Source organism: Lampris incognitus, chromosome 2 (assembly GCF_029633865.1).
Source record: "Lampris incognitus isolate fLamInc1 chromosome 2, fLamInc1.hap2, whole genome shotgun sequence".
Lineage (NCBI taxonomy): Eukaryota > Metazoa > Chordata > Actinopteri > Lampriformes > Lampridae > Lampris > Lampris incognitus.
In genome coordinates this window covers 96,101,663-96,127,739 of record NC_079212.1, presented here as the reverse complement: position 1 = coordinate 96,127,739, position 26,077 = coordinate 96,101,663, and the positions used below count along the sequence as shown (strand labels likewise).

Below are 26,077 nucleotides of genomic sequence, written 5' to 3'. Positions count from 1 at the left end.
GCTGGGCCTCTGGTTGGTTAGCTTGGAGGCTGAGCTGCTTTGTTATTGCCTCCGCCTGGCGCACTTGTTCAATGACTTTCACCAGAGTAAGGTCCGCTGTGAGCTGGAACTGACGGGAGAGCACCTTATCTTTTATGCCCACTACCAGACGATCTCTGATATGTTCATCCCTCTTGTCCCCAAACTCACAGTGTTCACACAGCTCATACAATGTCCGGATGTACATCTCCGCTGTCTCTCCTGGCTGCTGGCTACGTTGATAGAAGCACGCCCTCTCATGTATGATGTTACGGCGGGGAATAAAGTAGTCGTCGAACCTTTTCAGTACGATATCATAGTCCACTTTATCACCCTCCGCCGCGAAGTCAAACGAGCTGAATATCTTTTCAGCCTCGCTTCCCATTGCATAAATCAGCGAACTCACTTGAATCTCCCCGTCGTCTTTATCCAGCTTTGTCGCGAGCCTGAAGCGCGAAAACCGTTGTTTCCACTCCGGCCATTCAACGGGGCAGTCAAACTTGAATTCACTCGGCGGATTAAACTTCGGCATGACCGCTCGTGTTCAGATACACAGACTATTCTGACACCATGTAATGTCCGTAGACGCCTTGTCTTACTGACATAAGAATAATTCAAGAACGAGCCGACTTCGTAGGTTCTTAACTGTGTAGCTTTTACTAGCGTTCATCCGACATACAACCTTCATAACATGCGCTTCTCACTTCCTGTATACGTCACACGCACTGCACGTACACCCGTGAGTAGGTCAAGTTAAACACGTGACCTTTCATTCATTACATATGTCATAGCCAGCATTAAGTTATTCAGCAGTTTGAGCTACAGTAGCTCTTCTGTGGGATCAGAGCAGATGGGCTAGCCTTCGCTCCCCACACACATCAGTGAGCCTTGGGCGCCCATGACCCTTTCGCCAGTTCACCAGTTGTCTTTCCTTGGACCACTTTTGCTAGGTACCGACCAATACATACCGGGAACAACCCACAAGACCTGCCACTTTGGAGATGCTCTGATGCAGTCATCTAGCCATCACAGTTGGGCCCTTGTCAAAGCTGCTCAGATCCTTACGCTTCCCATTTTTTCCTGCTTCCAACACATCAATTTCAAGAACCGACTGTTCATTTGCTGCCTAATATATCCCACCCCTTGAAAGGTGCAATTGTAACAAGACAATCAATGTTATTCACTTACCTGTCAGTGGTTTTAATGTTATGGCTGATCGGTGTATGTATATGTGTGTGTATATATATACCCTCTGTGATGGCCTGGCAGCCTGTCCAGGGTGTCTCCCCGCCTGCCGCCCAATGACTGCTGGAATAGGCTCCAGCATCCCCGCGACCCTGAGAGCAGGATAAGTGGTTTGGATAATGGATGGATGGATGGATATATATATATATATACATAAAATCCAGTGAGTCAAATAAATTCTTTATGAGACAGTACAAGCCATATACACTCACTGGCCACTTGATTAGGTACACCTTGCTAGTCCCGGGTTGGACCCCCTTTTGCCTTCAGAACTGCCTTAATCCTTCGTGGCATAGATTCAACAAGGTACTGGAAACATTCCTCAGAGAGTTTGGTCCATATTGACATGATAGCATCACGCAGTTGCTGCAGATTTGTCGGCTGCACATCCATGATGCGAATCTCCCGGTCCACCAACATCCCAAAGTTGCTCTATTGGATTGAGATCTGGTGACTGTGGAGGCCATTTGAGTACAGTGAACTCATTGTCATGTTCAAGAAACCAGTCTGAGATGATTCGAACTTTATGACATGGCGCGTTATCCTGCTGGAAGTAGCCATCAGAAGATGGGAACACTGTGGTCATAAAGGGATGGACATGGTCAGCAACAATACTCAGGTAGGCTGTGGCATTGACACGATGCTCAATTGGTACTAAGGGGCCCAAAGTGTACCAAGAAAATATCCCCCACACCATTACACCACCACCACCAGCCTGAACCGTTGATACAAGGCAGGATGGATCCATGCTTTCATGTTGTTGACGCCAAATTCTGACCCTACCATCCGAATGTCGCAGCAGAAATCTAGACTCATCAGACCAGGCAACGTTTTTCCAATCTTCTATTGTCCAATTTTGGTGAGCCTGTGCGAATTGTAGCCTCAGTTTCCTGTTCTTAGCTGACAGGAGTGGCACCCGTTGTGGTCTTCTGCTGCTGTAGCCCATCTGCCTCAAGGTTCGACGTGTTGTGCGTTCAGAGATGCTCTTCTGCATACCTCGGTTGTAATGAGTGGTTATTTGAGTTACTGTTGCCTTTCTGTCAGCTCGAACCAGTCTGGCCATTCTCCTCTGACCTCTGGCATCAACAAGGCATTTTCGCCCACAGAACTGCCGCTCATTGGATATTTTCTCTTTTTCGGACCATTCTCTGTAAACCCTAGAGATGGTTGTGCGTGAAAATCCCAGTAGATCAGCAGTTTCTGAAATACTCAGACCAGCCCGTCTGGCACCAACAACCATGCCACATTCAAAGTCAATTAAATCACCTTTCTTCTCCATTCTGATGCTCGGTTTGAACTGCAGCAGATCGTCTTGACCATGTCTACATGCCTAAATGCATTGAGTTGCTGCCATGTGATTGGCTGATTAGAAATTTGCATTAACAAGCAGTTGGACAGGTGTGCCTAATAAAGTGGCCGGTGAGTGTATATGGACAGCTGATGATTGCTTATGGCATGAAACAGGCTTGTACTGTCTCATAAAGAATTTATTTACTTGACTCACTGGATTATTTTGCTCTTTATTTGTTGAGCACTTTCCCTACTGTTGAGTGTTTCTTTTAACAAAGTCATATATATATATATATATATATCACCATTTTAGTCTTGAAATAATGGCTCAAAAAACAGTGAATGGTATTGATTACCTCTCCTAGCAATAGTTATCTGTCCATGAACTGGATATGTCTACTAAAATTTGCTTACCTCCAAAATAAACGACCCTTATGAACATTAGCTAAGTCTTGCCGCCCATCATAGCCCGGTGCTTAGCCTGACAGACATGTAGACGTATGTCCAGACGGGAGACTACTTCGTCTTTTCAGCTGAGCAGTTTGTCATGTGCATGGTTTATCTTCTGCCCTCATGGCATGTTAACGTCACAAATATGAACGCGTGAATACTGTTTATTCCAATTTCATCTCTGTCAGTTCACTTATTAGACCGTTTAAAGGATCTTTTCCTCTGCGCTCTTTATTTCCTGTGTGCACACCAGGAGAAGTATCTGTTTGGTGCAGGCTGGGTTCGGCCTTAGGGTTGCAGCGTGTATGGAAACGTGGCCTGGTTAATTACCAGAAGGATAAATTTGCATCAAGCCAACCAGATATTGTGGGAACAACACACACAATAAGAGCGCTATATATATATATTGCGTTGGACTGAAAGTGAAACTAATCTGTTTTTTACATACTAAGCATACTCCAAAGAGTAGGTTAGCGTCATCTATCGAAAACATGTCGTGTTCTCATGTCAGCTGTCGAGGATTAAAGTATGCATTGCAGGGACACGGGGGAGCAGAGAAGAGCCCCATGAGTCCAGGGGCTTACATAGTCCTCGTGTGCATTTGTTCGTCATGTCAATCAATGAGCATATCACGAAAGGTTGGCCGCGGTCTTTACCAGGAAGATGATGGTTTGTTGGCTCGCTCAACAGATAATAAAAGTATTGAAAGGGTTCGCGGGATGTTTTGGGCTCCTTGATTCAATAATTGGGGCAGTTCTGCGGCCCAGCTGCCATCTCTTATTTGGATAAACTGCAGTGCCCTCTTATGTGGCTTACAGACAAATACCCTCTCCTATTTAGCTATGATATCACACTACTGATGTTTGGTTAGGGAGTTTTAACATTATTGTTAGATAGCTGCAGAATGCCGTGCGAGGCATAGCCAGTCGACCTCGGGGGCTCACCTCCACACAATCGGCCCCGAACACAAAAGGAAGCGGCAGGATTCATCCAAGTCTGCAGCTCAGACTGTGCTATCCTTACTGGGTAAAACTGCCTCTGATTATACCTTATCTACGAGAAAAAGCTAGCCTATGTAGCTTTAAACAGTGGTTATTATGTAATGATGTGGTGTTGACTTGGTTAGATGTTTATCAGAAATACAGCAGAATGTCATCGTATTGCTTTATGTCATCGAACAAATTAAGATGAGTTAAGATATTAAGGTTAACTTTAAGTTAAAGTATTTTTGAGCTATTGGATGAGTGAACATAGGTAGTGTTTTCGAGGCCATGATCAGTTATTATGTACGTAGTTGTACCATTAATACCCTGATAGAAATGGAGCTATGAGGGGTTGTTGTTGTTTTCGGTGGATGTGTAAACGGGACCGTGTGAGAGGCAGACACAGGCTGGTGTCTCTACATGGTGTGAATGTAAAATTGCTTCAAAACAGCTTAGTAAAGTTTAATCTGCGGTTAAACAAGCCACCATCATAATGGATATGCTAAGCGTTGTTGTGCATTTTGCTTATTTGTTTCTTTACTTCTCAAAATCTCTTGAACCTTTTTGGAAACTTGCACCTTCTTCCTCTTTTGGGGTATGGGGGGGGGGTCCAATACTGGCAAGAAGAGGAGACATTGGGGTTGCATTGAGGACAAACGTTAACACAGAGGTGAATGTCGCATATTTAGGCAGAATTTTGCGGAGAAAATTTTTTTTTTGCATGCTTATTGAGAAGGCGGCGGTCACAAAAGCCTCCAAAAATGCAGGACAGCTGCATAGATGCCGTGGGCAGGGCATGGCACCGACTTCGGTGTGGCACAAAGTCACACAAGGTTGAACTTTAACGGTTCTGTTCTCAGAGGGCGTATGAAGTAGCACCTGTGTGTTGTAAATGGTTCGAGTCCGGTTTAACAAGCTGAGACTATTGTTTGCTTATATTATGTAGCTTTTCATATTTCCTGTTTACCGCCCTCGAGGTGTAGCTAAAAGCTGAATTCTCTCTTGAAATAGATGAGTCCTCTTTATGGGAAGGGGTTTGTATAGGCTGCATATTGGGAGTTCCCGTGCTATATGTGATTTTTCTACCATACAGCTACAAAATGTTGCATGCATGGCTAGAATGTAAATGAAGACAAGAAAGACAAATAGAAATGGGCTCTTTTATCAAACCCCTGATTTAGAGTGGTGGCAAATTCATATGTCTCAGTTGGTAAACCATCCCCAGCTCTTAAAATCTAATTCTGTCCTGCGACCATAAAACTTTAACTGGATAACATACAAGGTGCTTTCTTATTCTTTGTTGTTGTTGTTGTTGTTGTTGTTGTATTTCCCCCCCCTTTTTCTCCCTTGTTGTATCCGGCCAATTACCCCCACTCTTCCGAGCCGTCCCAATCTCTGCTCCACCTCCTCTGCCGATCCAGGGAGGGCTGCACACTACCACATGTCTCCTCCGATACATGTGGAGTCGCCAGCCGCTCCTTTTCAACTGACAGTGAGGAGTTTCGCCAGGGGGACGTAGTGTGTGGGAGGATTACGCTACCCCCCCCCCCGAACAGGCGCCCCGACCGACCAAATGAGGCGCTAGTGCAGCGACCAGGACACATGCCCACATCCAGCTTCCCACCCACAGACACGGCCAATTGTGTCTGTAGGGACCAAGCCAGAGGTAACACGGGGATTCAAACCAGTGATCCCTGTGTTGGTAGGCAACGGAATAGACTGCCACCCTACCCGGATGCCCACAATGTACTTTCTTACAGCTGGGTTCCTGTGAAGGGTATAAAAGTGCTGAATACAGAGTATTTTCCCTTCACATCTGGGGCCAAGTGTAAAATAGTCCTTTAATTTATAGTATACACAAAAAAAACACTTTCAAAGGCAGTAGATTGATGTTAGAGTTTATTGAATGTAAGCTTACATCGTTCAGTGAGAGAAGTTCAGTGAAAACTCATATTTTATGAATCCCATTGACATCTCTGGTTAAGTTGGCAGCTTATTCTTCAGCCTCTTTTCCCTATAATGGATAGAAACAGAATGAATAACAGGAACATTATGCTTAACCGAAAAATTTGGGACCAACAGATAACATTCACTAGCGTCATTTTACTTGCCATTTGAGTTCAAATCAGTGTGCACTAAAAACGACATGCAAGTGCATGCTAAGACATCACGTGAGCAAAACATATTTATTTTGGGTAAGGTGGAAGTGCACCTTCCTTATATCTATTATGTCTGACAGTCTCTCAAGATGAGCTCAGATACTATCCAGCTCTGCAAATTACTACAAGTAGGCTAACTGATTATTAATTAACAGATTGGCATGATTCTATTGTACATGTTCCCCGACAACACCTTTTTACCATTTTCATTAGCCTTAGCTGAGCCTTAGCTGAGCCTCAGCTTCAACCAAGCGGGCATTAATTACTGTATGGTGCATAAAAAGTGCTCTGTGTTGCTCTTGGTGGGCTGCCAGAGCTCAAAGTATTAGGGAGTGCTAATAATTGATTGGTTGATGGACAGCTGTGTCAGTTGCCAGTCGGCATCCACTTTAGGGACAGATCTCTAAAGCATGACGTCTATTTTGTGCCCAAATAAGGGATTCCGCACTCAGTCCTGTTTCAGTCCAGTGTAAAAACGCGAAGGGATGTAAAATCATTGCCTTTAACTGTGTCCAGCGCTATTATTGACCCCTTTCACTTTTGAGGATTACTCTTCTGTCCATTTCTAGATTGGTTGAAGTGGATTTTGATCAGTTTTGAAGATGCATTAAGAAATTACAAGCTATTGTTAGCATAAGCTTACCCTTGATGCCCCTGGTGTTTAGCAGTTGCATGTGCACAACACTTCAGGTGATCACTCTCACAGCCTATATTCACACTATGGCTGTTAGCAAAATAATGCTTGAAATTCACTAACATTAAAATATGCAGTAACCTTATCATGTCTTTCCTTCTTATACTACTGATAACATTTTAAAAGCTGAAGGATTGATAAGATGGATCCCATTCTTTCTGCCGTAGGTAAAAAAAATGAATGGCTCCAGCTGTAGTCCTTAATGACTACGATTTAGAGGTCGACGCTATGTGTTAGTTTCCTGGTACATTAGTTGCTAACTTACATTATGTTTTTATCAATAATTGACAATCTGTACTTGGAAATAGCTTTGTGTGTGCATTGCATGGCCAAAACTGAAAGTATATTTCAACTCACTTTGCCAATTTCGCGACTCCTTGCCCTCAGCTTGTTGACCTGGGACTCTGCAATGTCGGCGCGTTCCTGAGCTTCCTCCATCTCATGCTGAACCTTCCTGTATCTGGACAGGTGACTGTTGGCCTGCTCTTCCTGTGAGGGGATGGAACAATACAATTTTAAAAAAATATGGAGCTATAATAAGATAGAATAACTCAGCTAATGTATCAGCCATCTGACTCCACTGTATTGTAAGAGACAATTTGTATTACATGAAAGTGAAGAAAAACAGATTGCTGTTGAAAACAGTATAAAAAGAGGAACTATTTCCCCTTACAACACTGGTGAAGGTGCCCTGTGAGCAAAGAGGGCTGTATGGTAGCCAACAGTGGAAGACTGTTATTAGATTGTGAAGCTCCAAGAAGAAGGTGGGCGTAACAGAGCAAGGGTGGATGAATATAGATTTTTTTTTTTAAAGCCAAGGCCAGAAAAATAACTCACAGCCTCTTCAGCCTGTCTCTTGTATGCCTTCAGTTTTAGCTGCAGCTTGTCCACGAGATCTTGGAGTCTTGTCATGTTCTTCTTGTCCTCCTCAGTCTGTGGTTGATAGGAGTTCAGTGATTAAGGTTTTTTATGATGCACCTTTAGACAAATTACTTTAGCAATTCCGTGAAGTACTTACCTGGTAGGTCAGCTCCTTCACTCTTCTCTCATATTTACGGACACCTTTGATAGCATCTGCACCACGCCGCTGCTCAGCTTCAACTTCACTTTCAAGCTCACGCACCTGAAATATGACCAATTCTGTCATGGATATACATATCAAAGTACAAGTGGAAATAAAGTTGACAAGTGAATGTAATTTTGAGTGTACCCTAGATTCCAGTTTCTGGAGCTGTTTCTTGCCACCCTTCATGGCCAGGTTCTCTGCCTCATCCAGACGGTGCTGCAGGTCCTTGACTGTGATCTCCAGGTTCTTCTTCATCCTCTCCAGGTGAGCGCTGGTGTCCTGTTCTTTCTTCAACTCCTCAGCCATCATGGCAGCCTAAAATATGAAAACCATGTAAAAGCATTTGTTTCTCCAGCCCTAGATTATTCCAGCTCTACAAACTGCAAATAAGTAAAATTATATACTTAAATTTGTTTGGACTCACATCAGTGATGGCCTTCTTGGCTTTCTCCTCAGCATTTCTTGCTTCCTGTACAGTATCGTCCACCTCACCTTGGACCTGGACAAGGTCAGCCTCCAGCTTCTTCTTGGTGTTGATAAGGCTGGTATTCTAAGGGTATTGTGAAAGAATGTATTAAGGTTTTGTATAATGCATAATGAAATTTATATTAATTCTTGTTAATGAACCTCAGACAATACCTGAGAGTGCAGCAACCCAACACGCTCACTGGCATCAACCAGCTCTTGTTCGGCTATTTTGCGAGCCCTCTCTGTTTGTTCAAGGGCAGCTCTCAACTCCTCAATCTCAGCCAGCATCAAGTTGTTCCTGCGCTCCACCATGGCAACTTGCTCTTTCATGTCTTCTTGTCCTCTTATGGCCTCATCAAGGTGCAGTTGGGCATCCTAAGTTTAAAAAATATATAGATATATCAACAAACGCCACAAGCTTCTTTCCATAGGGTCAAATGTCCTTCACAGTATAAAGTGGGATGTACCTTAAGCTGTCCCTGGACATTTCTCAATTGTTTCTGGGCCTCAGCAGCCTGGCGGTTGGCATGGCTCAGCTGAATCTCCATCTCATTGAGGTCTCCTTCCATCTTCTTCTTGATTCTTATGGCATCATTTCTGCTCCTGACCTCGCTATCCAAAGTAGTCTGCATGGACTCAATCACTCTCTGGCTGTTCCTCTTGATCTGCTCTATCTCCTCATCCTTCTCTGCAATTTTCCTGTCGACTTCACCTTTGACTTGTGTGAGCTCCAGCTGAATACGGATAATCTTGGATTCTTCATGTTCCAGTGTAGCCTGTAAAAATGTTAGCCATGAGCAAGGAGATTTTAAATAACATAAGCATTACACAGAAAAGCATATTTAATAATCACACAGGCACACTGTAGTTCAGTCTACAGTGTGAGGGGTTGAATATATTTTGCATTGAACAACTAGACCACAACATATATCCAAGATGGCAATGAGTCACTATATTTACCACAGTACTGTATTTCAGGATGAACCAAAATGTTTTTCTCAAAAAGATTTGTTTTTAAGTTCCAGAACATTTCATTTTTAGATTGTTACCTCATATAAGTGATATTTCCAAAAGGTTTACAGGGCAAAGCTCTTATGTCTTTGTTAAAATTGATCGATGTATTTCAATTTTACCTCTGCCTCCTCAAGAGCAGTCTGGATTTCTGTCTTTTCACACTCCACTGTCTTCTTTCCTTTCTCAAGCTCATGGATGGTCTTACCCGTCTCTCCAATTTGTTCAGTCAAATCAGAGATTTCCTCTGTTGGATTTGTGTACAGACATTTGTACAAAATCCATAATTACAAAATATGGAGAAAAATTACAGATTATTTTATGTGTATTATGTAAGGTAATGTAAATATTGTATTTTCAATGGTTTGGCTTTTATCATTTTTTAAGTTCATAGAGGCGAATAACCACAACAAATAATTTGTTGGCTTACGTTGCAGGTTCTTGTTCTCCCTTTTCAGGGTCTCCAGATGGTCCAGAGCTTCTTCATAGGAGTTCTTCATCTTGAAGATCTCAGTGCTGAGAGAGCGAGCTTCTTTCTGAGCTCCCTCCAGTTCTGCTTGGCTCTCCTCATACTTCTGCTTCCACTCTGCCAAGACCTTGAAATGCAGTCATTTTCCTCAGTGAGAAAGAGGGCCACAGGTTAATGATAAACTTTTCTTCTTGATAGCGGATTAAATACCTTGTCAAAGTTCCTCTGCTTCTTGTCAAGGTTAGCAGCCAGAGCATTAGCTCTCTCCACGTCAATCATCAGATCCTCCACCTCATTCTGCAGTCTCTGTTTAGTCTTTTCCAGAGAGGCACATTTTGCATTCACTGCCTCGATGGATTCCTCAGCATCCTGGAGACGCTGGGCAAGCTTTTTCCTGTAAAAATTGGCAAAGTTGTTTTGTGCTGGTTGATTTACATAATCAATATATGTGATAATTTTATGTTTTAATTTCAATAATTTCCTTACTTTGCCTCCTCCAGCTCCTCAGTGCGCTGAATGGCATCAGTCTCATATTTGCTCCTCCACTGTGCTACTTCACTGTTAGCCTTGGACATTCCACGCTGCAGTTCATTCTTGGCCTCCTGCTCCTCCTCGTATTGCTCTCTTAGAAGGTCACAGTCATGACGAGATGACTGAACAGAATGGGCCAGGGCATTCTTGGCCTACCATCCAAATGAGAAGTTAATTAACATTTTAAATATATGTTTTATGGGTTTTTTCTTCTGATTTTCTTGATGAGATTATACCATTACCTTGACCTCCTCCTCAATGTGCCTTTTCAACTCCTCAATCTGCTGGGTGAAAGCCTGTTTGCCCCTTGTCAGCTGAGAAACAAGAGCTTCTTTCTCTTCAAGTTGGCGTCCAAATTCCCCTAAACCAAGACATTGTTTACTTTGTAGTCATATATATTAATGCGAGAATGACACAATTAACATAATCTACCAATAATAATGTTTATATATGGGGACAGTACTTTGCCCTCCACTTTGATGAGAAAGCAGCAGTCCTTAGTGATCAAATCACTCTTCCACCCTCGGTCTCTTCATATTTCATTAGCCTTGAGACCTCCACAATTCCCTGCTGCCTCCCCCTCCCTGAAACCAAGGTTTTCAAATTTCTGCTCTCTCACCGTCCCACGACATGTGGCCTTCACCCCATTTCAACTCCCCTCTTCCAGTTTATCACCCCCTCCATCCTCTCCTATTTGACCCACACTTTTAACTCTTCTCTCTTATCTGGGGTTTTTCCTTCCATCTTTAAGCTTGCTTGGATCATCCTGCTATTGAAAAAAGCGAATCACTCGATCCTGCTTTGGCTTATAACTATTTGCCTAGCTTGTTGCTTCTTTTCCTGGCCAAAACTCCAAAGAATCCCAAATGACCCTTGTTTTTCAAGCTGCTCCGATTCCACGTCACCCCTCTCATTGCCCTTACACTGGCTACCTGTTGCTCCCTGCATTACATTTAAAATCTTGTTGGTGGCATCTTGTTGGTCTACATAGACCTACATGCAAACCCATATCAACATGTACACACCTGTTTGCCCTCTTCATTCTACCTCTGGCATGCCACAATCTGAAGTTTTCTCTTCAGACTTTTCTCTTGCCTGGCACCAAAATGGTGGAACAAACTCCCAGTCTCCACCAGGGTAGAGTATAGGCTCACTTTCTTCCTTCACAAAAAGCCTAAAAAAATTTCCTCTTCAAGACCTACCTTAATCCTTGAATAGTCTCTGGTGGCACATTGCAGTTAATATGAATTCACATTGGTTAATATTGTGGCCATACTCAAAACAATTATTATTGGTGTTTACTATTGCGCCTTCTTCTGCTTGCAATTTACGTTTTATGCTCCTATGGTGATAATTTGTCTGTTTTACTGTTTTGTGGCAGTGTACATCTACTTTGTACTTTGAGTCTCCTATTGACAGTGTCTTGATGATCCAAGGCACACCTACACTAAATGTGTTTAACTTGACATGTACTCTTGGTGAAAATATGATCTTGTGTAGTGCCCTATGATGCCAGCATCTGCCAAATGAGTTCATGTTAATGTAAGTACAAGGTACCGATTACATACCATTTTCAGTTGTGAGTCTTGCTTTTTGTGCGCTCATGTCATTTAGTTGACGAACATGTTCATCATTCTTGGCTTTGAGCTCACTTAGTTGATCTTCTAAAGTCCTGCACATCTTTTCAAGATTTGCCTGTTGAGACGATATGTGCATTATTATCTTGGTTAATTGTTGTTTTTGATTGTGTGCTCCTTGTGGAAATGTGGCACTCATACCTTTGATTTTGAAACAGCTTCCATATTGCTGGAGAGGTCGTCAATCTCCATCTTGAACTCGCTCTTCTCTTTCTCCAACTTCTGTTTGACACGCTGAAGGTTGTCGATTTGTTCTCCCAGCTCTGCCACGCTGTCAGCCTGCTTCTTGCGGAGAGCCGCAGCCGTGGCCTCATGCTGCAGGGTGGACTCTTCGAGATCGCGCCGCATCTTCTGGAACTCAGCCTCACGCTTCTTGTTCATCTCAATCTGTGCTGCGGTTGCTCCACCGGCCTCCTCAAGCCTCTCACTGATCTCCTCAAGTTCCCTCGAGAGATCAGACCTCTGCTTCTCCACTTTGGCCCGAGCAGCACGTTCAGCTTCGATCTCTTCCTCTAACTCTTCAATGCGAGCCTGGGCATTTGATAATCATCAAATTATTTGAAATATTTGTTGTCAAAACATATTATCATCTGACAGTGTGTAATTGTTGACTACATTATACCTGAAGCTCTTTTATCTTTTTCTGTAGCTGGATTGCAAGGGTCTGTTCATCCTCAATCTTACTAAGGAGCTGGCTTGTCTCAAAGTCCTTTCTGTAAGGAGATAAAATTATTTAATCTATTGAATTTTAGATTCTTCACAAAATATTTAATTAGGCTTATCTTATCTTACTTCTTAAGTTTCTCATCAGTCTGCTGCTTGTCATTCTCCAAATCCATTATGGATTCCTGGGCCAGTTTCAGATCTCCCTCAAGCTTCCTTTTGGCTCGCTCGAGGTCCATACGGAGCTTCTTCTCTTGCTCCAGAGAACCTTCAAGCTGTCATAGGTAGAGATTAGTACACCGTATATTATATGCATACACAAAATTTAACCGTTAACAAATGTGAATGACTCACATCATCCACTTGCTGCTCCAGCTTAGTTTTGGCCTTGGTCAGAGTGTTAACTTTGTCTTCCTCTGCCTGGAGATCATCGAGGGTCTGCTGGTGAGCCTCTTGGAGGGCTTTCTTCTCTTTAGTCAGTTTGGCAATAGCCTCATCTTGAGATGCCATTTCCTCGACAAGGTTTTTGACCTATTCAATTTTGTACAATAAGTGTCAACAGGCTATTTTTGTAAAATCATATAATTAAAAGATAGCTTAAAAAAACACCTTGTTCTCAGTGGCATGTTTCTCCTTTTCCACTTTGGCTAGGGTCAGCTCCAAGTCATCAATGTCTTTCTTCAGCTCAGAGCATTCATCCTCCAGCTTTCTCTTTTTGGCAGTCAGCTCAGCATTGATTTCTTCCTCATCCTCCAGTCTCTCTGTTGTCTCTTTGAGTTTTGCCTCAAGCTGGATCTTACTTTTAATAAGCCCCTCACACCGTTCCTCTGCATCAGACAAGTTCTCACCTTCCTAAAGTCATAGTGAAAGAGAGTTATAGTAATGCCTTGTAAATAGCTAGTTAGTGAATTAAGAAACCCTTTGCTCAGGTTGAACTCACAGATTGAACTTGTAACTGCAAGTCGTTCTTTTCCTGTAGGAGTGTCACCATCTTCTCCTCCAGTTCTTTCTTCTTGGCCAAAGCCTTTGCCAGCTCCTCCTTTGTTTTTTCAAAGTCTTCCTTCATTTGAGCCATCTCCTTCTCGGTCTCTGCACTCTTCAGCAGAGGCTTAATCTTGAAGTAGAGCTTCATCCATGGCCAGGTCTTAACATTCATGAATGAGCGGATATTGTACTGAATGGAGAAAATGGCCTCCCTTGGAAAAAAGAAAAAGAAATCTTTGTTAGATGGGATGATATATTTACAGTGCACCTAAAGTAATTCATGTTTTTTCAGTTATTCACATTTCTAATTTTGCAGTTTACAAAGCATGCTGTGTGTGTCAAATATCTACAACAGTAAGTGTTAACCTCCTTTCCATCATCTTGACAAACTCCTTCCTCATAAGGAATCCTCTGCAGAGAGCCTGTGTCATTGTCACTAGCTCAGCCAGTTTCTCATCTCTCATCTCCTCTAGAGTACCCAGCAGGCCAGCTTTGAAGAACACCTAGGAGCGAGTTAATAGTGATATAGTTTGATATTGGTAAAGGCTAAATGTGTTATAACACATGAAACAATGTTTTTTTTTTGAAGAAGGGGCTCCTACGCTACCTTGGTGTGACCAAACTTGTATTGAGTGTGATCCACATTGATGGAACCCAACAGTTTCTCTGAGGCCTTCTTGTTGTCAATGAACTGTCCCTCAGGGATGACACTTGCATTCAATACTTTGTATCTAAAACAGTCATAAGACAAAACACACATGACTTCATGTGATATACAGTATCCAAACATTACAAAATACTTCAACACAGTAATTTTGCTAAGAAGTCATTTTCAACCACCTTTGCTTGAAGTCACCATAGATGATTCTGCTGGGGAAGCCCTTTCTGCAGATTCTGATACCTTCCAGTACACCGTTACACCTCAGCTGGTGGATGACCAGGTGGTTCTCCATAAGACCTTAAAGATTATATCAGGATACTATGAAACCAATCATCAAATACTGCTGTGTCAAGAGAGGAATCCAATGTATATGAAAAATTTGCTTGGTTAGCTTTTTGCTCTCCATATCTGATATGTTAGAAACCATCCAATTTTAGGCATGGAGGACGTAATGTACCTGGTGTCTTGGATTCATTGGGAATCAAGCAGCGTACAAAATGCGGGTGTGTGCTCCTCAAATTTGTCATCAGCTTTCCCAAATTCTCCTAAGGTGTTACGAGAAAGAAATTACAACGTTCATGGAAATAAAATGTAATATGCACGGATTATAATGTAAAAATTTTAAATAAATGAACAAACAAAAACAATAATACACTACCCTGAAGAGAGCTGACACTGTCTGGAAGGAACCACCCTTCTTCTTACCAGCCTTCTTTCCACCACCATCAGCTGTCAAAAGGGAATTGATACATTAACCTGAATATAAGCGATGAATTGGCAGTGTAATAATGCTCTTATTAAGTATAGATAGACAAAGGGGCCGTACCATCTCCTGAGGCATGGCTGGCATACAGGAAGGACAGCAGTTTCATTCCAGACTTCTGGTAGAGCTGAACAACAGAGTCATTCAGGGGGTCCTTATTCTTGTCGAGCCATCCAACAATGTTGTAGTCCACTGTGCCAGCATAGTGCACCAGGGAAAAGTGAGCTTCGGCTTTGCCCTTTGCTGGCTTTGGTTTCTCGAAGGCCTTGGATTTGCCAAGGTGCTGGTCATGCAGCTTGTTCTTGAAGGTCGTGTCTGAGGCCTTGGGGAACATGCACTCCTCTTCAAGGATGGAGAAGATGCCCATTGGCTGTCAAAGTGAAAATGATTGTTAAAAAAGGAAATTACTTAATAAACAATTTTTCTTTTTTTTCCCCCATTTTCTAAATACAAAGCTTACAACCCACCTTCTCAATAAGCTCAATACAGGCAGCCAAGTCCATACCAAAGTCAATGAACTCCCACTCAATTCCCTCTTTCTTGTACTCCTCTTGCTCCAGGACAAACATGTGATGGTTGAAAAACTGTTGCAGCTTCTCATTTGTAAAGTTGATGCACAGCTGCTCCAAACTGTTGAACTGATTTCCAAAAAAAAGAAAGAAAAAAAAAAGAATGTAAAGATTCAGAGTTGATTCAGTAAAAAGCCCAGGGGGGTGACTGAAAAATATAGAAAGATTATCCTTGCAAACGAAGGTTTTACAACAGAGTTGTTTTAATTGTAATACTTACGTCGAAAATTTCGAATCCAGCAATGTCGAGCACACCGATGAAAAACTGCCTCGGCTGTTTTGTGTCCAGCATCTCATTGATACGAACCACCATCCACAAGAACATCTTCTCATAGACAGACTTGCTGAGAGCCATCACAGAGTTGTTTACCTGTTTGGAAAATGGGTGATATGACATTAACACTTGGGTATGTAACCATTTCCTCTATTTGTTGACTGTCTTACTGTCTCATGTTGAATTATATTGACCTACGACCTTTCTTTCAGTGTAGCGCTGACAGGCAATAAATCTGTCGTTCAAGTTAGATCTGAAAAAGTACAGCGCTGTCAGTTGAAAAATGTGTTTTTTTACCTGTGGGACAGTCTGACCCTTGGTCACATACTCATTTCCGACTTTCACCCTTGGGTAACACAGTGCCTTCAATAAGTCAGCGGAGTTAAGGCCCATAAGGTACGCAATCTTATCAGCAACTGAAAAAAAGTAAAGAAATCATAAGTAGGTTTGATGCTTTGTGGAGACAATACCATGGACTCTTTGTTGACCTTTTTTTTTTTTTTGGAGTTTTCCCTCTTTTTCTCCCCAGTTGTGCTTGGCCAATTACCCTATTTTCTGAGCCATCCCGGTCGCTGCTCCACCCCCTCTGCCGATCCGGGGAGGGCTGCAGACTACCACATGTCTCCTCCCATACATGTGGACTCACCAGCTGCTTCTTTTCACCTGACTGTGAGGAGTTTTGCCAGGGGGACGTAGCGCGTGGGGGTATCACACTATTCCCCCCATCCCCCCCGCCGAACAGGCACCCCGACTGACCAGAGGAGGCGCTAGTGCAGTGACCGCGACACATACCCACATCCGGCTTCCCACCCGCAGGCACGGCCAATTGTGTCGTAGGGACGCCCAACCAAGCCGGAGATAACACAGGGATTCGAACCAGCGATCCCCATGTTGGTAGGCAACGGAATAGACCGCTATGCTACCTGGACGCCCCCTCTTGACCATTTAAAAGCTCTCCAGAATTACTGCTGTAAGATTATACAGAGTATTTACCCTCAGTGCCGTCAGGCTCAGCCTGCTCCTCACGCTGCTTCTGCTTGAACTTCATGTTCCCGTGATGGATCACAGCTCCAGTCAGCTTGTAGATGCCCATCTTCTCCTCTGCAGTGAAGCCCAGGATGTCAATGGCTGTCTGTAAGTATCACAGATGAATAATTTGCATTTTTATTAAATACTGCAAATATTGTCAGATGCATCTATAAAATAGTTTTGCAGGTCTCTGATATTGTTCATAGTCTTACATCAGTGGCGATGAACTCCTCAATATCATCAATGCTCTTGACCGTGATTTCCCCCTGACTGACCATGGGATAGTCATAAGGGTTGGTAGTAATCAGGAGAGCCTCTGAAAGGAACAATTGTGATTAATTCTTGTACGAAAATACACCGTCATGGGTAAACACCCTTTAACATTCAGACGTCATGTCATACCCAGCAACTCCGGTTTGTGGCCGGTCATCAGCTGATAGAAGATGTGGTAGCTTCTCTCGGCAGACAGCTGGAACGTCACTCTGGACTTCTCCAGCAGATCTGTTGTTCAGGTAACAAACAGCATTACACCCAAACACTGACATGTGCTCACTGTGCGTCCAGTGTGGACCATGCTGTGTGTGGTATAGCTGACTTTGTGGCCTTACATGTTTCAATGTCTGCTGAGGCCAGTTTCCCGGTGGTCCCAAAATGAATTCGGATGAATTTTCCCTAATGGAAAACAGACCGTTGTTCAGAGCTTTAATTCAATCTATACCACGATATTTCTACCTGCATTCTGATTTCCCTTCGAGGGCAGCGTCAGCACTCACAAAGCGGGAGGAGTTGTCATTCCTCACAGTCTTAGCATTGCCGTAGGCCTCCAGCAGGGGATTGGCTGCAATGATTTGATCCTCCAGTGACCCCTTGATTTAGAAGAAAACATCGGCCCGCGTAAAGGTCTCTATGATCGAGAATGAATCGCTTGTCGTCGCTGGGCTGTGTTGCTCTGAATCAGGCTACCAACACTTAGATGACAGATGATTGTGCGTAAAATTGTCATGTGTGGCTTTGTTTAGAGTTCGATCTTTTTTGTACTGGGGTATATCCTACCATACCTGCATTTTTCCAGAAACTTGTTCACTTTTCTTTCCTCCAGCTACTGCAATTGTTGCAAAGTACTGGATGACACGCTTGGTGTTCACAGTCTTTCCTGCACCGGATTCTCCACTGTGGATGCAAAAGCGAGGCAGTTAGACTCTGGCATCGTTCAGTTTTACTCGGTCAACCACAAGATGCTACGACATCAACAGATAAAACCCAAGTTCAGCCATATTTTTTTTGATCCCCCCCTTTTTTTCTCCCAAGTTGTATTTGGCCAATTACCCCACTCTTCCAAGCCGTCCCGGTCACTGCTCCACCCCCTCTGTCGATCCGGGGGGGGGAGCGGCTGCAGACTACCACATGTCTCCTCCAATACATATGGAGTTGCCAGCCGCTTCTTTTCACCTGACAGTGAGGCGTTTCATCAGGGAGACATAGTGCGTGGGAGGATCACGCTATTCCCCCCAGTCCCCCCCCCGAACAGGCAGCCCAACCGACCAGAGGAGGCGCTAGTGCAGTGACCAGGACACATACCCGCATCTGGCTTCTCACCCGCAGACATGGCCAATTGTGTCTGTCGGGATGCCTGACCAAGCCGGAGGCAATGCAGGGATTCAAACCAGCGATCCCCCTGTTGGTAGGCAACAGTATAGACCGCCACGCCACCCGGATGCCCCATTATGATAACATTTATAATAGTGAATTAAAGGATAATCTTAAGAATTGTGGCTATAATGGTATACTACGTAGGTTCGACACCCATGCACGCACAAGGGATCTGAATCTGAATGAGTACAAAACCAGATCTTGACTCAGATGTTGTGGTGACTCAGCTATGTATGTCACACATCACTACGCTCATAGGATCAAATGGAGTTGAAAATACTGGGCGCCTTTAGATAAGGTCACGGAACAAGAGATGCAAACTTACGTGATGAGGATGGACTGATTTTCACGGTCTGTGGAAAAACAAACACAGTACGTACATGTCTTTTTCCTCAGTACGGGTCATATCATGTTCCTTATGCGGGTTTTTTTAGTACATGGATTATCAAAAATGAAGTTATACCTAAGTTCTGATGAAATGAAAATCTCCCCTGTTTTCCGACCAAGACACGTTTTGAGAAGATGCTCTGTGTTTGTCCTTACCAGTCAGCATGAACTGATAGGCGTTGTCAGAGATGGAGAAGATGTGGGGAGGGGCCTCAATCCTCTTTTTGCCTCTGTATCCTGCCACAACCACAGCATCATACACCGGGAGCCACTTGTAGGGGTTCACGGTGACGCAGAACAGCCCAGAGTAGGTCTGTAACCATAAAACAGCATTGTTTACACCCGTGTGGTCACCTTACTGGGGCTGTCACGGATTCCACCGACAGGAAAATTGGTTCAACTCATCAGCCAGACTCACGTAGATCATCCATGCTGCGTAGCGCTCTTTGAGGTTATACAGCACAGCGGGCTCGTTGAGGTGGGTCATCATGGCCATGTCCTCAATCTTATCGAACTTAGGAGGGTTCATGGGGAAGATGTCATCCTCTTTCACGGTGAGGCTCTTTCATAGACACAGATAAGGCACAGAGGTCAGTTTGGTTAAAAAGAAGGTGTCCTGGAGATGCCTGTATTATTATCCTTCTTATTCTATTGAGTAGTCACAACACATCAGGCCACGGAGAAAAAGCAGCACGACGCGGCGCTATTTTTTTCAGGTTAAAAAGTAAAAACAGTGCTCAGTACATTTTGGTCCAGCACAGCTTAATGTGTTGATTTTGTTTGTGATATATTTTTGTGAAGAAAAAAAAAGACGTCTAACTAAAGTTTAACTTTGAGCTATTCTGGTGTTTCATAAGAGAATAGACAGTTTTCCTATGGAGTAGCCAATTCCAATCGACAAGCGCACAGCCGCCAAGGCTTTAGGATTTCTGTTGACTGTAACGTCTCAGTTTGAGCGCCATCACTTCTGCATATATCACTGTGATCTAAACTACGGTTTAAATTACAGGCCAAAAAAAAAAAGCGTCTTAAAGTCCGTGGTCCTTCATCTCACCTTTCCACACAGAGTCTCAACGGTGACTTTGCCACCATCTCTCTTCACGAGTTTCCCCTTCAGGTACATCTCGTGGGGCTCAGACACAAAGTAAGCCGTTTTAGCGTCAAATGGCGTGTTCTGAGCTTCGATCCTCTCTCTCTCTGGCTTCCGGAGGAAAACAGACGCCGGGCCAAAACACTCCATCTCTGCGTCCGTGCTCATGATGGCACCTTATACTGGGATCGGAGAAGAAGGAGGAAGGAAAGTATGTCACGGTCAATGAACATGTACATTGACATGCACAACAGAGCAATGTGGACATGACAATCTCATTCAACTGCGGACCTGTCGCCAATTCAGCTGCAAGTTCATGTTTACTGATCACATCCTTATCTCACAAGTATATTAGCAGCGAAATGCTAATTCGGGTATAATGATGTATTTCCAATTAACGTTGCAACAGAGCGACATCATCGTAAAAATTTCCCTTCATTGTGCATCATCAGACATTTTCAATTCATTGTGCATAATTGAATTGAACGATGAAAATTTTTAATTCATTGTGCATAATCAAAAAATTCCCATTCATTGTGCATAATTGAATTGAATTGAATGATGAAAAATTTTAATTCATTGTGCATAATCAAAAAATTCCCATTCATTGTGCATAATTGAATTGAATTGAATTATCCAAAATGTTCCATTCATTGTGAACCATTAAACATTTTCCATTCATTGTGAATAATCATCAATCAATCAAGTTGTGATGTTATCGATATGTAATAATCAAAACAGATTTTTGATAAGCATCCCATAATTAATATGTCCCTCAACGAATGAATAAATAAAGACATACATCACAGAAACAGTTTCACACAATCAAGTAACATTTCTCACACAAGTTGTACGTCGTTGGTTGTATTTACCTTATTCCTCCCCCCTAGAAGAACAGTTATGGCGATGGTCTGAGAACTTGGTGATGATCTGAGGAAGTTTAAAGCCGTAATTACTTCAGTGTCATTCTTTTGTGTGCAGTCACGCCACACTTCCAACACATTCCTGCGTTCCGTTTGTTGTGTATGAAAGAGTCTTGGCAATAAGTGCCCATGCCCGGCATTGTTCATTAAACCGTTGGCTTTTCCTATGCTAATAAAAGACTGTAACTCACTTACCTTGACTGGTGGCCTGTCAGTCCTTGTGGGTGGGCACTGCTGCTTCTTATATAGAGAGATGACTGTGTGCTCAGCAGAAATCACCTGCTGTATTTGGTCATGTACTTTTCTTACTATTTACCCATGTATTGTTTGCATCTAATCTTGTATCTCGCATCTATTTGTCCGCATCAAGGGTTTATATTTATTACAGCCCGCCCCCCATTAACACACGCGCTTATGGTAATTGCTGAATTTTAGAGGTTGACAATGGAAAAGTTTAAGCGCTTGTGATTTTTTTTTTAATAGTTAATTTAATTAACTTATCTTGCCAGCCAACTCGCAAACCAACTTGGGCCTTACCAAGTATGGCACACAAGACAGACAGCACGGCCCCTACTGTGTTGGATGACTGCTTCAGAAATATAGCAACGCACAATTTATTCATCCATCATTATCCAATTAGTTCCTCATAATGAATGTTCACTCCACAAAAAAAAAAAAAATACACGACTTACTCTCCTTGGACACACACTTTTACACCACAAAGCGAGTTAGTTTTGCCTTTAATTGGTTAACTTGCATCTCCTATCTCTCGCCTACAGAGAGAACTTACACTTAAGACAACCCTGGCTTTTTCATGTTTATTCCCGTCGCTAATTGAGAAGTAGTGTAATTGAATGTATTGATTTAATTATTCACTTAGTTCCGTATCAGTTCTGCAGGGGCTTTAAAATAGACCGCACATACATACGTAACTTACATTATCCAAAGGAGTTGAATCAAGTGCAACTGGACTTGGTATATATCGGATATATATACCAAGTCCAGCTGCTCTTGTTTCAACTCCTTTGGATAACCATGATGTGGATGAATGAGAATATTCACAGACCTGTAACTTACATTAGTTTATTATGCTGTAAAAATAATGGTTCCACACAACGGCCGACAAACGGAGATGGCGAAACGAGGGATTGAATGTCACAGGTTATAAATATATCAACACACCTGGCTTACAGCGTTTCTTAACCTTGTGTAAATGTTGTTCTGGAAGTCATATCGGTTACTGAAGTTCAGACATTGTTCTGGTCTTATGTTTGGACTAATCTCCTTAATGCACCTTGGCACTATTGAGGATCCCAGTTTAGCTGTCGAGAAGCTCTCAGATGTCACTGGCATGCTGCTGCAGAAGCCTGGCAAGTCTTTTGTGTGACAAAGGAGCAGAATCGGGCCTAGCATTTGTCTGTCTAAGAACTTGTGAGAACGATGACACCACATGATAGCCGACACATGTGGAGGCCTGTTTTTCATAAATTCTCCAAATCTAATTAGGTTTATTCTCAAGGAAGGCAGAGGTAAGACATATTCATAACTACAGTACATGACCGTTCATTATGTGTTTGGAAAATTTTAATTAAAGTTATGTGTACACTGTGAAACTCGCTATACCATTATTCTATAATGACGCTATATTTACATTTACCGAGACAATGCTAGCTGGACAGTGAGTGGCACCAATAATGATGTTATGAAATAAATGATTTTCACAAATGATGTGCGCACACACACCCCCCCCCCACACACACACACACACGTGTGTGTGATGTGGGATGCCAGATTGATTTGTGTGACCGTTGGACTTTTTATCAAATGGCGTGGGTGATACTGACCTATACATGGGATTTGATGTAATAATCTCCGTGCCAGTGTGAGCAGTCCTACAGAGTCATACAAGTCCATCTACTAACCCATGTGCTCAGACACCGTACTAACCTGTCAGTGGATACCACAGGAGTTACAAGGCCACCAAGAATCTCCTGGCCCATCCTATGGATAACGTTATTCACTGCAAGCTGTTACGGGGTTGACTGTGTGAGCGCTGACATGTCATTGAAGATCTCCTTTCTCCTTTGGATGAGTTGGGTTTACAACATCTTAAGAAGACTTAACAGTGCAACCTTAACCTAACCTCTCGGAACCACTCCCCCTCCAAAGCTGCCTTTGAGCAAAAATAATAAATTACTGCATTACTCTACCAATGAAATATCACACTGCTGTCATCAGAAACACCAACTGGGTAACAAACACAGCCATGTGGTTTGATGTTCTTCTGCTGTAGTATTATTAGTATATCCTCTCAGAGGGTCTCATACGAAAGCTGCTGCAAATGAATTCAGCATCATTTTCAAAACTTGCATCTCTCTGTCTCCACTGTATCTCCCTCTCAGATAGCTAGCTAGCTAGCTAGCTAGCTAGCTAGATATCTGAGAGAGAGATAGAGAGATAGCTAGAATGATAAAACCATTGTTTTGGGCTACCCAATAAATGAAACCAGTGATGACAGAGGACATCCTTGACTTCAGCATCACTGACCAAGTTTACTTTGTATGACTATTCCAGGTCTATATGCTCAGTAATGTTTAGCATAAAAAAGGGAATTGTGATAACTCTTAATTTCTCTGGTGTTGACAATAAAAATGAGAAAAATGCAAAAGCGAGTAGCTGTGCATCATTTGCCTCATTTACCAATTCAAATCATTATTGCACAAATCGTCCCCCCCCCCACCCACCCCAAGTCTCTGGCTGTGTAAGGTGTTCGAATTCCAACAACACGCTTCTCACAGCACCCTGATACTACAAGACAGCACTTTCTTATGCCATTTTTTAAATTCTTCTCAACCCTTTTCCACAGATGAGTCTAGAAAACCTGCCCTATTTAAGTCAATGTAGGTGAGCTTACATGAAAAACAGTTTTAGGTGTGTATTGATGACTCCGGTTTCCACTGCACCCAACTGCATCTGTGTGATAATGTGAGCAGGTAAAGGAGTTTTTCTGAAATATAAATGTCAGTAGCTGACACAACAAGCATGATTGATTTCTGTTGGCACGATTGTCCACGTCAGGTAGCATGACACACAACTGCTAGTAATAGAAATACTGTGGAAACTGGCTTGTTGGGTTGCAGGACTTCTCTGCAGCATAAAAACTAGAAAAAGAAAAAAAAAACAAGTCGACTTGACAGCAAAACTTGGTTTGCTCCCTTCACTTGGCTCACGGGGAGGCAGCTAGTCCTCTAAAGCCAGTCTGGGTTCTAAAAACAGCCAGATGAATTTCCCCGGGTTCGATTTGAAGATAATGCACTTCCTTTCAGCATTCTCATCGTCAGATGTCAAATCCATTGAGAACAGGTGTTGCACAGATCCATGTTTACAGGTTTGAAACGGGCCCTTGTGTTGTCTCAAGGGTGCGTATGTATTTTTGAACCAGTCCTTTTAATGGTCTGGTCCCGCTCCATGTCCTTAACAGATGAACTGAAAACAAGGCTAACCTTGCAGCTTGACCTTCGCCCAAGTCGAGCGTTTGTTCCCAATACGCAGTAAGGAGCGGATCATGTTATATGATGTGTGGTAGTTTGCATTCTTTCCTTCTTGAAAGATGACACTACACTGGCAGAGAACAGAAGGCATTATGAACTAAATACTAAGGACTTCACACGTTACTAAATGGGCATATATATTCAATAAAATGTGATACTTGATCTCTTAGCCTCCAATGTGCTCTTATTTGGATAGAATACAAATATAGCCGCCTCCTCAGCGATGCTCTTAGGGCTCTGCCATTTGTCACTTTGCCTCATGCCTTATTGTGGAACAACATCTGGTATAAAACTGTCTTCTTCTTCTCCTCTGCTGTTCTTACACCCAGTTTGGCACAGGCATACTGTTAGCCACACTTTTGACGCCATTGCAACAGATAAAACAGGTATAGGTGAATGAATAAATAGTGTTATTTATGTTGCACTAATATTTTCTCTTATAACCCTCATGCCGAACACTAACTATGAGCTTACTTTCTGCAGGTACAGCCGATAAGTCTTTTACTCATCGTGTTTATGGTAAGTTCCCAGTCGACTCTATTAAAGAAGGACCGGTGTTGTTTTTGATCAAGGATTAGCCTAAAAATCAGCATCTTAAGTTGATACAGAGGTGTACAAAGTAGAAAATTGTAACTGTTGTCATTTGGTACAGTTTTGGTAAAGGGGGCCCCTCCTGAACAGCCGTGAGACCGGTGAAATGTTTCTGCGATGAAAACGCTGCTCGAAAAAAGTCACATCTTTGCAGAACTTGTTCATTTTTGATAATTACAAAAAAACCCCAAAACCCAGCTATCAGACTAACAGTTAATTATGTCATAATGTAATTTACCCTGTTGCAAATTTGCACCTTATAAAAGACGAGCTCGCCACATGCTGACTCGCAGCCTGCGGTACTTAACGCGATGCTCAGCATTTTCTATCACACTCAGCGGCCTTTGCACTTTTGAAAATGTGTATAATGTATACAGCCGACAAATTTACGTGTTAATTAACAGTACGAATAAACTAGTGCCGGAACGATGTGTTGTGTTTCATGTTTCTTCGCCAAATCTATTTCCGTCCCTGACCCCTGACTTAGCAGAGGGCAACAAGGTTTCCTGAGACATATATGCAAACTGCGCTAAGGTCACCACAGGGTCAGCATCATTATCACCATTACTGAAAGATTTGCAGCTAATGTAACACTAACGGCTTGTGGGTGATAACAAGAGCTCAGAGGGTTATTTTGAATGGTTAAACTATCGCACTAACACACATTGAAAGGGAAATCGGTGTTTTTATGACCAAACAGATGTGCTGATAGTGGACATCGGACGGTTCGCTTCATCAGAAGTGACAGACGTGTTTCTTTTGAATGACTTGTTTGTGCCATGTTGAAAAGAAAACACAAGAAGAGATGTTACTGTTTTACATCTAACTCAAAAACGTGACCTTTCTTTAAATGCCAAGTGTCCAGTTCTCTTCTGCATTAGCATGGAAATGAACTGATAGGTATTTTGGGGAGGAGCACTG

At 42.7% G+C, this 26,077-nt stretch overlaps 1 protein-coding gene across 1 annotated transcript; it reads right to left on the bottom strand.

Moving 5' to 3' along the window:
* Nucleotides 1–5,873: 5,873 nt before the first annotated feature.
* LOC130107338 (myosin heavy chain, fast skeletal muscle-like) lies at nucleotides 5,874–20,259 on the bottom strand. Its single transcript, XM_056273883.1, has 39 exons — nucleotides 20,056–20,259; nucleotides 19,420–19,563; nucleotides 19,158–19,314; nucleotides 18,940–18,967; nucleotides 18,023–18,134; nucleotides 17,738–17,830; nucleotides 17,573–17,636; nucleotides 17,367–17,465; nucleotides 17,177–17,280; nucleotides 16,929–17,067; nucleotides 16,233–16,351; nucleotides 15,882–16,031; nucleotides 15,560–15,730; nucleotides 15,156–15,462; nucleotides 14,988–15,058; nucleotides 14,787–14,874; nucleotides 14,509–14,626; nucleotides 14,276–14,399; nucleotides 14,035–14,171; nucleotides 13,625–13,880; nucleotides 13,294–13,536; nucleotides 13,039–13,215; nucleotides 12,814–12,959; nucleotides 12,644–12,734; nucleotides 12,163–12,552; nucleotides 11,953–12,079; nucleotides 10,627–10,745; nucleotides 10,340–10,536; nucleotides 10,064–10,247; nucleotides 9,815–9,980; nucleotides 9,507–9,631; nucleotides 8,841–9,149; nucleotides 8,545–8,748; nucleotides 8,330–8,455; nucleotides 8,050–8,220; nucleotides 7,858–7,962; nucleotides 7,677–7,772; nucleotides 7,197–7,328; nucleotides 5,874–6,000 (listed from the first exon to the last, which is right to left on the bottom strand). Exons 1-39 carry the CDS (start codon nucleotides 20,257–20,259, stop codon nucleotides 5,980–5,982), a joined length of 5,814 nt encoding a protein of 1,937 aa, XP_056129858.1. The 3' UTR covers nucleotides 5,874–5,979.
* Between the last annotated feature and the right edge of the window lie 5,818 nt (nucleotides 20,260–26,077).

Excerpts from the sequence above, each read along its gene's own strand:
- LOC130107338 (XM_056273883.1), bottom strand. The coding sequence starts at position 20,259 with ATGAGCACGGACGCAGAGATGGAGTGTTTTGGCCCGGCGTCTGTTTTC. Across the intron at positions 10,537-10,626 it reads ACATTGAGGAGGAGGTCAAG|GCCAAGAATGCCCTGGCCCA; the intron begins GTAATGGTATAA and ends TTTGGATGGTAG. Across the intron at positions 9,981-10,063 it reads AGCAGAGGAACTTTGACAAG|GTCTTGGCAGAGTGGAAGCA; the intron begins GTATTTAATCCG and ends CTGCATTTCAAG.